The sequence below is a fragment of the Cherax quadricarinatus genome, chromosome 1, assembly GCF_038502225.1.
Source record: "Cherax quadricarinatus isolate ZL_2023a chromosome 1, ASM3850222v1, whole genome shotgun sequence".
Taxonomy (NCBI): Eukaryota; Metazoa; Arthropoda; class Malacostraca; order Decapoda; family Parastacidae; genus Cherax; species Cherax quadricarinatus.
In genome coordinates this window covers 90,617,180-90,630,213 of record NC_091292.1, presented here as the reverse complement: position 1 = coordinate 90,630,213, position 13,034 = coordinate 90,617,180, and the positions used below count along the sequence as shown (strand labels likewise).

The 13,034-nt window shown below is 41.3% G+C and overlaps 1 protein-coding gene across 2 annotated transcripts in view; it reads left to right on the top strand.

The window, feature by feature from the left end:
• Noc1 (Nucleolar complex protein 1) overlaps positions 1-13,034 on the top strand; it is a 197,057-nt gene that overhangs the window by 22,019 nt on the left and 162,004 nt on the right. For both annotated transcript variants that reach the window (XM_070083842.1, XM_070083835.1), the window contains one exon: positions 547-655. In XM_070083842.1, coding sequence (XP_069939943.1) covers positions 547-655 — 109 coding nt within the window. The remainder of the gene's footprint in view (positions 1-546; positions 656-13,034) is intronic.

Below are 13,034 nucleotides of genomic sequence, written 5' to 3'. Positions count from 1 at the left end.
GGATATGGCCAGTTTGTTGAAAAAAAAAATACATTTTTTTTTTTAACACATTGGCATTTTCCCACCAAGGCAGGGTGACCCAAAAAGAAAGAAAACCCTTAAAAAAAGGAAAATCTAAAAAGAAAGAAAAAACTTTCATCATCATTCAACACTATCATCATCACTCGTGTACTTTTGGCTTTGTAACCACTTACATTCTGCATATGTAATGCAGGAAGAATTCTTGTCAGCTTTATGCATCCACATTTGGATGCAGCCTCTCAAGAGATGAGAATACAGCAAGATGTGAAATTTCTGTATGGGACTCAAAGGGAAATAAAACTTTTATTTGATAGTAATAATATAAAATTTCCTTGTGTGAAGTTACATCTTCCCCAGTGTATTGCAGTCAATGCTCTCACACATACCTATAAGATTCAGTACTTTGCCAAGCAAACCATTACCCGATGGTAACTTAGATGGGTGAGAGAGATGGCTGTCATTTTCTTTTTTCTAACACCTGATTATCTGTTTGTTTGAAGCATTAATTAATTTTTTTCTCTCAAGCTTATGACTGAAGAGCCAGAGACTTTGTCTACTGACTCATATACAAAACAAAAACTAAAGGAGTTAGCAGCTGAAATTCTTAAGCAAGATGTTATTAACTACAACAGAGGTAAGTCGTAATGTTTTTTTATCTTATATATACAGTGAATTTCAACTAAAATTAAATTTTAAATTTGCTTAAATAAAGTCTAATGACTTATTCTTTTCATATCAAAAAGAAGAAATATGCTGAATCTGATGTACAAAACAATGAAATTCTTGAATAGCACTTTACAAAAACTAGATATATTTTGGTTGCTATGTGCCCAAGAGAGGTAGCTCCTGCTCTCATTATACCCTCCATCACCCTCTAAGAGTACCAGGAGTTGTAACTTAGTGCCTTCAAAAGGCCCAGGAGTTGGAGATCAACCCTTTCAAATAACTGAAGGATATTTGAAGATAATTTTGGAAGTCACCGTCACCACATATTATCAGTTGACCCCCTAACTGTCTTCAAAAGGGAACTGAGTCTGTTTCCAGAGTCAGTTTGTGACCAGCCTGGCTGTGTTTTATATGTTGGACTGCCTCTGGCCAGCAGTAACAGCCTGGTTGATGAGGCCCCAATCCATTGGGAGGCCTGGTCATGGACCAGACTGCGGGGGCACTGACCCCAGAACACACTTCAGGTAGGCCTCCTCGTTGATGGGCTGGTCAACTAGGCTGTTGATTCTAGCTGCACACAGTCCAACATAAGTGCCACGGCCTAGCTCATCAGAAACATATCCAGTTCTTGTGAAGACAGCTAGGTTTCTTTTGGTATATCCTCATACATATACCTGGAGTATACCTGGAGAGGGTTCCGGGGGTCAGTGCCCCTATGGCCTGGTCTGTGACCAAGCCTCATGGTGGATCAGGGCCTGATCAATCAGGCTGTTACTGTTGGCTGCATGCAACCTGATATATGAACCACAGCCTGGCTGGTCAGGTACTGATTTTAGGTGCCTGTCCAGTGCCTGCTTGAAGACAGCCAGGGGTCTATTGGTAATCCCCCTTATGTATGCTGGGAGGCAGTTGAACAGTCTTGGGCCCCTGACACTTATTGTGTTGTCTCTTATCGTGCTAGTGGCACCCCTGCTTTTCATTGGGGGGGATGTTGCATCGTCTGCTGAATGTTTTGCTTTCATAGGGAGTGATTTCGTGTGCAAGTTTGGTACTAGTCTCTCTAGGATTTTCCAAGTGTATATAATCATGTATCTCTCCTGCCTGCATTCTAGGGAGTACAGGTTTAGGAACTTCAAGCATTCTCAGTAATTGAGGTGTTTTATCTCAGTTATGCGTGCCGTGAAGGTTCTCTGTACATTTTTTAGGTCAGCAATTTCACCTGCCTTGAAAGGTGCTGTTAGTGTGCAGCAATATTTCAGCCTAGATAGAACAAACGACCTGAATAGTGTCATCATGGGCTTGGCCTCCCTAGTTTTGAAAGTTCTCATTATCCATCCTGTCATTTTTCCAGCAGATGCAGTTGATACAATGTTATGGTCTTTGAAGGTGAGATCCTCTGACATGATCACTCCCAGGTCTTTTACATTAGTTTTTCGTTCTATTGTGTGGTTGGAATTTATTTTATCTTCCAATGTAGTTTTAATTTCCTCATGTTTTCTATATTGAAGTAATTGAAATATCTCATCATTGAACTTCATGTTGTTTTCTGCAGCCCATTTAAAGAGTTGGTTGATGTCTCCCTGCAGTCTTGCACTGTCTTCAATGGAGGACACTGTCATGCAGATTTGAGTGTCATCTGCAAAAGAAGACATGGCGTTGTGGCTTATATCCCTGTCTCTGTCAGATATGAGGATGAGGAATAAGATGGGAGCAAATACTGTGCCTTTTGGAACAGAGCTTTTCATCGTAGCCACCTCAGACTTTACTCTGTTTACTACTACTATTTGTGTTCTATTTGTTAGGAAATTATAGATCCATCTACCAGTTTTTCCTGTTATTCCTTTATCACACATTTTGTGTGCTATTACACCATGGTCACACTTGTCAAAGACTTTTGCAAAGTCTGTGTATATTACATCTGCATTCTGTTTGTCTTTATGAGCATTCAAGGCCCTGTCATAGTGGTCCAGTAGTTGGGACAGACAGGAGTGACCTGTTCTAAATCCACGCTTCCCTGGGTTGTGTAACTGATGGGTATCTAGATGGGTGGCGATCTTGCTTCTTAGAACCATTTCAAAGATTTTTATGATATGGGACATTAACGCTATCGGTCTGTAGTTCTTTCCTATTGCTTTACTGCCCCTTTTGTGGAGTGGGACTATGTCTGTTGTTTTTAGCAGTTGTGGGACGATCCCTGTGTCCATGCTCCCTCTCCATAGAATGTTAAAAGCACTTAACAGGGGCTTCTTGCAGTTCTTGATGAACACAAAGTTCCAGGAGTCAAGGCCTGGGGCAGAGCACATGGGCATGTCATGTATCGCCTTTTTGAAGTCATTTGGCATCGGGATAATATTGGGTAGGTTTAAAAATGTAGTGTTAGAGTGTTCAGCAGAAGTTTGTGGTTACAGGAAAGTGGGTGCGGGAGGGAAGAGGAGCGATTGGTGGAATGATGACGTAAAGAGAGTAGTAAGGGAGAAAAAGTTAGCATATGAGAAATTTATACAAAGTAGAAGTGATGCAAGGAGGGAAGAGTATATGGAGAAAAAGAGAGAGGTTAAGAGAGTGGTGAAGCAATGTAAAAAGAGAGCAAATGAGAGAGTGGGTGAGATGTTATCAACAAATTTTGTTGAAAATAAGAAAAAGTTTTGGAGCGAGATTAACAAGTTAAGGAAGCCTAGAGAACAAATGGATTTGTCAGTTAAAAATAGGAGAGGAGAGTTGTTAAATGGAGAGTTAGAGGTATTGGGAAGATGGAGGGAATATTTTGAGGAATTGTTAAATGTTGATGAAGATAGGGAAGCTGTGATTTCGTGTATAGGGCAAGGAGGAATAACATCTTGTAGGAGTGAGGAAGAGCCAGTTGTGAGTGTGGGGGAAGTTCGTGAGGCAGTAGGTAAAATGAAAGGGGGTAAGGCAGCCGGGATTGATGGGATAAAGATAGAAATGTTAAAAGCAGGTGGGGATATAGTTTTGGAGTGGTTGGTGCAATTATTTAATAAATGTATGGAAGAGGGTAAGGTACCTAGGGATTGGCAGAGAGCATGCATAGTTCCTTTGTATAAAGGCAAAGGGGACAAAAGAGAGTGCAAAAATTATAGTAGGTTGGTAGACAGCAACCACCCAGGGAGGTACTACCGTACTGCCAAGTGAGTGTAAAACGAAAGCCTGTAATTGTTTTTACATGATGGTAGGATTGCTGGTGTCTTTTGTCTGTCTCATAAATATGCAAGACTACAGGTAAGTCTTGCTACTTCTACTTACACTTAGGTCACACTACACATACATGTACACGTTTATTTATACACACTCATCTGAGTTTTCTTTGACTTTATCTTAATAGTTCTTGGTCTTATTACTTTTCCTTTTATATCCATGGGGAAGTGGAATAAGAATCTTTCGTCCGTAAGCCATGCGTGTTGTAAAAGTCAACTAAAATGCCGGAAACAATGGGCTAGTAACCCCTTTTCCTGTAAAGATTACTAAAAAGAATAAGAAGAAGAAAATTGTCAAAGTGGGAAGTCTGAATGTGCGTGGATGTTGGGCAGATAATAAGAACGAGATGATTGTGGATGTTATGAATGAGAAGAAGCTGGATGTCCTGGCTTTAAGTGAAACAAAGCTGAAGGGAGTGGGAGAGTTTCAATGGAGAGGAATAAATGGGATTAGGTCAGGGGTTTCAAATAGAGTTAGAGCTAAAGAAGGAGTAGCAATAATGTTGAAGGATAAGCTATGGCAGGAAAAGAGGGACTATAAATGTATTAATTCAAGGATTATGTGGAGTAAAATAAAGATTGGATGTGAAAAGTGGGTTATAATAAGCGTGTATGCACCTGGAGAAGAGAGATGTGTAGAGGAGAGAGAGAGATTTTGGGAAATGTTGAGTGAATGCGTGGGGAGTTTTGAATCAAGTGTGAGAGTAATGGTGGTTGGGGATTTCAATGCTAAAGTGGGTAAAAATGTTATGGAGGGAGTAGTAGGTAAATTTGGGGTGCCAGGGGTAAATGTAAATAGGGAGCCTTTAATTGAGCTATGTGCAGAAATAGATTTGGTAATAAGTAATACATATTGTAGGTAGTAGGTTGGTAGACAGCAACCGCCCAGGGAGGTACTACCGTCCTGCCAAGTGAGTGTAAAACGAAAGCCTGTAATTGTTTTACATGATGGTAGGATTGCTGGTGTCTTTTGTCTGTCTCATAAATATGCAAGATTACAGGTAAGTCTTGCTACTTCTACTTACACTTAGGTCACACTACACATACATGTACAAGCATATATATACACACCCCTCTGGGTTTTCTTCTATTTTCTTTCTAATTCTTGTTCTTGTTTATTTCCTCTTATCTCCATGGGGAAGTGGAACAGAATTCTTCCTCTGTAAGCCATGCGTGTCGTAAGAGGCGACTAAAATGCCGGGAGCAAGGGGCTAGTAACCCCTTCTCCTGTATATATTACTAAATTTAAAAGGAGAAACTTCAGTTTTTTCTTTTGGGCCACCCCACCTCGGTGGGATACGGCTGGTACGTTGAAAGAAGTAATACATATTTTATGAAAAAGAGGATAAATAAATATACAAGGTATGATGTAGCACGTAATGAAAGTACAGTGGACCCCCGCATAACGATCACCTCCGAATGCGACCAATTATGTAAGTGTATTTATGTAAGTGCGTTTGCACGTGTATGTTTGGGGGTCTGAAATGGACTAATCTACTTCACAATATTCCTTATGGGAACAAATTCGGTCAGTACTGGCACCTGAACATACTTCTGGAGTGAAAAAATATCGTTAACCGGGGGTCCACTGTAGTTCATTAGATTATGTGTTGGTGGATAAAAGGTTGATGGGTAGGCTCCAGGATGTACATGTTTATAGAGGGGCAACTGATATATCGGATCATTATTTAGTTGTAGCTACAGTTAGAGTAAGAGGTAGATGGGAAATGAGGAAGGTGGCAACAACAAGTAAGAGGGAGGTGAAAGTGTATACACTAAGGGAGGAGGAAGTTCAGGTGAGATATAAGCGACTATTGGCAGAAAGGTGGGTTAGTGCAAAGATGAGTAGTGCGGGGGTTGAAGAGAGTTGGAATAGTTTTAAAAATGCAGTATTAGAATGTGGGGCAGAAGTTTGTGGTTATAGGAGGGTGGGGGCAGGAGGAAAGAGGAGTGATTGGTGGAATGATGAAGTAAAGGGTGTGATAAAAAAGAAAAAGGTAGCTTATGAGAGGTTTTTACAAAGCAGAAGTGTTATAAGAAGAGCAGAGTATATGGAGAGTAAAAGAAAGGTGAAGAGAGTGGTGAGAGAGTGCAAAAGGAGAGCAGATGATAGAGTGGGAGAGGCACTGTCAAGAAATTTTAATGAAAATAAGAAAAAATTTGGAGTGAGTTAAACAGGTTAAGAAAACCTAGGGAAAGTATGGATTTGTCAGTTAAAAACAGAGTAGGGGAGTTAGTAGATGGGGAGGTGGAGGTATTAGGTAGATGGCGAGAATATTTTGAGGAACTTTTAAATGTTAAGGAAGAAAGAGAGGCAGTAATTTCATGCACTGGTCAGGGAGGTATACCATCTTTTAGGAGTGAAGAAGAGCAGAATGTAAGTGTGGGGGAGGTACGTGAGGCATTACGTAGAATGAAAGGGGGTAAAGCAGCTGGAACTGATGGGATCATGACAGAAATGTTAAAAGTAGGGGGGGATATAGTGTTGGAGTGGTTGGTATTTTTGTTTAATAAATGTATGAAAGAGGGGAAGGTACCTAGGGATTGGCAGAGAGCATGTATAGTCCCTTTATATAAAGGGAAAGGGGACATAAGAGATTGTAAAAATTATAGAGGAATAAGTTTACTGAGTATACCAGGAAAAGTGTACAGTAGGGTTATAATTGAAAGAATTAGAGGTAAGACAGAATGTAGGATTGCGGATGAGCAAGGAGGTTTCAGAGTGGGTAGGGGATGTGTAGATCAAGTGTTTACATTGAACTATATATGTGAACAGTATTTAGATAATGGTAGGGAAGTTTTTATTGCATTTATGGATTTAGAAAAGGCATATGATGGAGTGGATAGAGGAGCAATGTGGCAGATGTTGCAAGTATATGGAATAGGTGGTAAGTTATTAAATGCTGTAAAGAGTTTTTATGAGGATAGTGAGGCTCAGGTTAGGGTGTGTAGAAGAGAGGGAGACTACTTCCCGGTAAAAGTACGTCTTAGACAGGGATGTGTAATGTCACCATGGTTGTTTAATATATTTATAGATGGGGTTGTAAAGGAAGTAAATGCTAGGGTGTTCGGGAGAGGGGTGGGATTAAATTTTGGGGAATAAAATTCAAAATGGGAATTGACACAGTTACTTTTTGCTGATGATAGTGTGCTTATGGGAGATTCTAAAGAAAAATTGCAAAGGTTAGTGGATGAGTTTGGGAATGTGTGTAAAGGTAGAAAGTTGAAAGTGAGGATAGAAAAGAGTAAGGTGATGAGGGTATCAAATGATTTAGATAAAGAAAAATTGGATATCAAATTGGGGAGGAGGAGTATGGAAGAAGTGAATGTTTTCAGATACTTGGGAGTTGACGTGCCGGCGAATAGGTTTATGAAGGATGAGGTTAATCATAGAATTGATGAGAGAAAAATGGTGAGTGGTGCATTGAGGTATATGTGGAGTCAAAAAATGTTATCTATGGAGGCAAAGAAGGGAATGTATGAAAGTATAGTAGTACCAACACTCTTATATGGATGTGAAGCTTGGGTGGTAAATGCAGCAGCGAGGAGATGGTTGGATGCAGTGGAGATGTCCTGTTTAAGGGCAATGTGTGGTGTAAATATTATGCAGAAAATTCAGAGTGTGGAAATTAGGAAAAGGTGTGGAGTTAATAAAAGTATTAGTCAGAGGGCAGAAGAGGGGTTGTTGAGGTGGTTTGGTCATTTAGAGAGAATGGATCAAAGTAGAATGACATGGAAAGCATATAAATCTATAGGGGAAGGAAGGCGGGGTAGGGGTCGTCCTCGAAAGGGTTGGAGAGAGGGGGTAAAGGAGGTTTTGTGGGCGAGGGGCTTGGACTTCCAGCAAGCGTGCGTGAGCATGTTAGATAGGAGACGAATGGTACTTGGGACCTGACGATCTGTTGTAGTGTGAGCAGGGTAATATTTAGTGAAGGGATTCAGGGAAACCGGTTATTTTTATATATTCGGACTTGAGTCCTGGAAATGGGAAGTACAATGCCTGCACTTTAAAGGAGGGGTTTGAGATATTGGCAGTTTGGAGGGGTATGTTGTGTATCTTTATATGTATATGCTTCTAAACTGTTGTATTCTGAGCACCTCTGCAAAAACAGTGATAATGTGTGAATGTGGTGAGTGTTGAATGATGATGAAAGTATTTTCTTTTGGGGATTTTCTTTCTTTTTTGGGTCACTCTGCCTCGGTGGGAGACGGCCGACTTGTTAAAAAAAAAAAAAAAAAAAAGTCTGTTGAGTATACCTGGTAAAGTGTATGGTAGAGTTACTCTTAAAAGAATTAAGAGTAAGACGGAGAATAGGATAGCAGATGAACAAGGAGGCTTTAGGAAAGGTAGGGGGTGTGTGGACCAGGTGTTTACAGTGAAACATATAAGTGAACAGTATTTAGATAAGGCTAAAGAGGTCTTTGTGGCATTTATGGATTTGGAAAAGGCATATGACAGGGTGGATAGGGGGGCAATGTGCCAGATGTTGCAAGTGTATGGTGTAGGAGGTAGGTTACTGAAAGCAGTGAAGAGTTTTTACGAGGATAGTGAGGCTCAAGTTAGAGTATGTAGGAAAGAGGGAGATTATTTCCCAGTAAAAGTAGGCCTTAGACAAGGATGTGTGATGTCACCGTGGTTGTTTAATATATTTATAGATTGGGTTGTAAGAGAAGTAAATGCGAGGGTCTTGGCAAGAGGCGTGGAGTTAAAAGATAAAGAATCACACATAAAGTGGGAGTTGTCACAGTTGCTCTTTGCTGATGACACTGTGCTCTTGGGAGATTCTGAAGAGAAGTTGCAGAGATTGGTGGATGAATTTGGTAGGATGTGCAAAAGAAGAAAATTAAAAGTGAATACAGGAAAGAGTAAGGTTATGAGGATAACAAAAAGATTAGGTGGTGGAAGATTGGATATCAGATTGGAGGGAGAGAGTATGGAGGAGGTGAATGTATTCAGATACAGTGGACCCCCGCATACCGATTTTAATCCGTGCAAGAGGGGTCATTGTTATGCGAAATAATCGGTATGCGAATGAATTTTCCCCATAAGAAATAATGGAAATCAAATTAATCCGTGCAAGACACCCAAAAGTATGAAAAAAAAATTTTTTTTACCACATGAAATGTTAATTTTAATACACACCAACTGAAAAAGGCATGCACACTTACATGACACTTACTTTTATTGAAGATCTGGTGATGATTGATGGGATGGGAGGAGGGGAGAGAGAGTGTTAGTGTTTAGAAGGGGAATCCCCTTCCATTAAGACTTGAGGTGTCGAGTCCTTTTCTGGGGTTACTTCCCTTCTTCTTTTAATGCCACTAGGACCAGCTTCAGAGTCACCGGACTTCTTTCGCACAACATATCTGTCCATAGTGGCCTGTACCTCTCGTTCCTTTATGACTTCCCTAAAGTGTTTCACAACATTGTCAGTGTAATAATCACCAGCACGGCTTGCAATAGCTGTGTGAGGGTGATACTCATCCATAAAGGTTTGCACTTTCAGCCACATTGCACAGATTTCCTTAATCTTTGTAGTAGGCAACTTCTTCAATTTCTCTCTCCCCTCCTCTGAACCAGTTTTCTCAGGTCTGGCCTCTTGCTCTTGAAGTTGATCTATCAGCTCATCAGTGGTTAGTTCTTCATTGTCCTCCTCCACCAACTCTTCCACATCCTCCCCACTAACCTCCAACCCCAAGGACTTTCCCAATGCCACAATGGATTCCTCAACTGGCATAATCCTCTCAGGGTTAGCCTCAAACCCTTCAAAATCCCTTTTGTCTACACATTCTGGCCACAGTTTCTTCCAAGCAGAGTTCAAGGTCTTCTTAGTCACTCCCTCCCAAGCCTTACCTATAAGATTTACACAATTGAGGATATTAAAGTGCTCTCTCCAAAACTCTCTTAGAGTCAATTGAGTTTCTGAGGTCACTACAAAGCACCTTTCAAACAGAGCTTTTGTGTACAGTTTCTTGAAGTTTGCAATAACCTGCTGGTCCATGGGCTGCAGGAGAGGAGTGGTATTAGGAGGCAAAAACTTCACCTTAATGAATTTCATGTCCCCATAAAGTCGCTCTGCCACGTCTGTAGGATGACCAGGGGCATTGTCTAACACCAGGAGGCACTTAAGTTCTAATTTCTTTTCAGTTAGGTAATCTTTCACATTGGGGGCAAATGCATGGTGAAACCAGTCATAGAAAAAGTCCCTAGTGACCCATGCCTTACTGTTTGCCCTCCACAGCACACACAAATTCTCCTTGAGGACATTCTTTTGCCTGAATGGTCTGGGAGTTTCAGAGTGATACACTAATAAAGGCTTAACTTTGCAATCACCAGTAGCATTGGAACACATCAACAAAGTAAGCCTGTCTTTCATAGGCTTATGTCCTGGGAGTGCCTTTTCCTCCTGAGTAATGTAGGTCCTGCTTGGCATTTTCTTCCAAAACAGGCCTGTTTCATCACAATTAAACACTTGCTCAGGTTTCAGTCCTTCAGTCTCTATGTACTCCTTGAATTCATGCACATATTTTTCAGCCGCTTTGTGGTCCGAACTGGCAGCCTCACCATGCCTTATCACACTATGTATGCCACTACGCTTCTTAAATCTCTCAAACCAACCTTTGCTGGCCTTAAATTCACTCACATCAGCACTAGTTGCAGGCATTTTTTTAATTAAATCCTCATGCAACTTCCTAGCCTTTTCGCTTATGATCGCTTGAGAGATGCTATCTCCTGCTAGCTGTTTTTCATTTATCCACACCAATAAGAGTCTCTCAACATCTTCCATCACTTGCGATCTTTGTTTCGAAAACACAGTTAAACCTTTGGCAAGAACAGCTTCCTTTATTGCCTTTCTGGTGCCCACAATAGTAGCGATGGTTGATTGGGGTTTCTTGTACAACCTGACCAGGTCGGCGATACGCACTCCACTTTCATACTTATCAATGATCTCTTTCTTCATTTCTATTGGAATTCTCACCCTTATTGGTGTAGGGTTGGCACTAGAAGCTTTCTTGGGGCCCATGGTCACTTATTTTCCAGAAACAGCACCGAAAACACTGTAATAATACGAAATATTCCGATTGTATGCTTGGATGTTACCGCGGAGGCTGGCTGATAAACAATGGCACGGGCAGCACATGTGAGGCTGGCTGAGGGCGCACATTGGACGCGTCTCGGACGAAAATCGGTGAGCGGGTTTTTAAGCGGTATGCGAGGCAAAATTTTTGCGATTAAAGCAAGCGGTATGCGGATTAATCGTTATGTGGTGCCATCGGTATGCGGGGGTCCACTGTATTTGGGAGTGGACGTGTCAGCGGATGGGTCTATGAAAGATGAGGTGAATCATAGAATTGATGAGGGGAAAAGGGTGAGTGGTGCACTTAGGAGTCTGTGGAGATAAAGAACTTTGTCCTTGGAGGCAAAGAGGGGAATGTATGAGAGTATAGTTTTACCAACGCTCTTATATGGGTGTGAAGCATGGGTGATGAATGTTGCAGCGAGGAGAAGGCTGGAGGCAGTGGAGATGTCATGTCTGAGGGCAATGTGTGGTGTGAATATAATGCAGAGAATTCGTAGTTTGGAAGTTAGGAGGAGGTGCGGGATTACCAAAACTGTTGTCCAGAGGGCTGAGGAAGGGTTGTTGAGGTGGTTCGGACATGTAGAGAGAATGGAGCGAAACAGAGTGACTTCTAGAGTGTATCAGTCTGTAGTGGAAGGAAGGCGGGGTAGGGGTCGGCCTAGGAAAAGTTGGAGGGAGGGGGTAAAGGAGGTTTTGTGTGCGAGGGGCTTGGACTTCCAGCAGGCATGCGTGAGCATGTTTGATAGGAGTAAATGGAGACAAATTGTTTTTAATACTTGACATGCTGTTGGAGTGTGAGCAAAGTAACATTTATGAAGGGGTTCAGGGAAACCGGCAGGCCGGACTTGCATCCTGGAGATGGGAAGTACAGTGCCTGCACTCTGAAGGAGGGGTGTTAATGTTGCAGTTTAAAAACTGTAGTGTAAAGCACCCTTCTGGCAAGACAGTGATGGAGTGAATGATGGTGAAAGTTTTTCTTTATCGGGCCACCCTGCCTTGGTGGGAATCGGCCAGTGTGATAATAAAAAAAAAAATAATATCGGATAGGTTTGTGTCTACCAAATTCTGTCTCTCTCTCATGAAAAATTAATTTTGTCTTTGACTCTCAGTCTGGTTAGCGGCTTGCTAAAAACTGAGTCATATTGGGACTGGAGTAGCTCACTCATTTCTTTGCTGTCATCTGTGTAGGGCCCATCTCGTTTAAGTAGGGGCCCAATACTGGATGTTGTTCTCGACTTTGATTTGGCATAAGAAAAGAAATACTTCGTTTGTTTTTCAATTTCATTTATGGCTTTTAGTTCTTCCCGAGTTTCTTGACCCCTGTAAGATTCCTTTTGCTTTAGTTCAATGTTTGCTATTTCTCTGACCAGTGTCTCCCTATGTATTGCAGATATATTGGCTTCTTAGCCGCTCTGTTATTCTTTACCATCGCCTGTATAGGGAGCACCTTTCTCTTTCTAGTTTACATTTTCTCCTCCTTTTCCTTAAAGGAATATGCCTTGAGCATATCTCGAGTGCCACAGAGTTAATTAATTCTAGACATAGGTTGAGATCCATGTTGCTTAGGCTATCTTCCCAGTTTATATCATTTAGGACTTGATTTACTTAGTCCCACCTTATGTCTTTGTTATTGAAGTTGAATTTGGTGAAGGTTTCCTCATGACTGATCACATTTTGTTGGTCTTGGGCTCCATGCATACATGTCTGAACCTCTATTATGTTGTGATCTGAGTATATTTTTTTTGATATGGTGACATTTTTTATCAGATCATCATTGTTAGTGAAGATGAGGTCCACTGTATTCGCCAATCTTGTAGACTGTTATTTGCTGGTTTAAGGTGAATTTAGTGCAGAGATTTAGAAGCTTGTGTGTGTGCGAGTTTTCATCCAGGCTGCCTCCTGGTGTTATTTCTGCTACAGCATTGTTTGCTATATTCCTCCATTTTAGGTGCCTTAGGTTGAAATCCCCCAGGAGCAGGATGTTGGGGGCAGGAGCTGGAAGATTTTCCAGACAGTGGTCAATTTTCAAAAGCTGTTCCTGGAATTGTTGGGA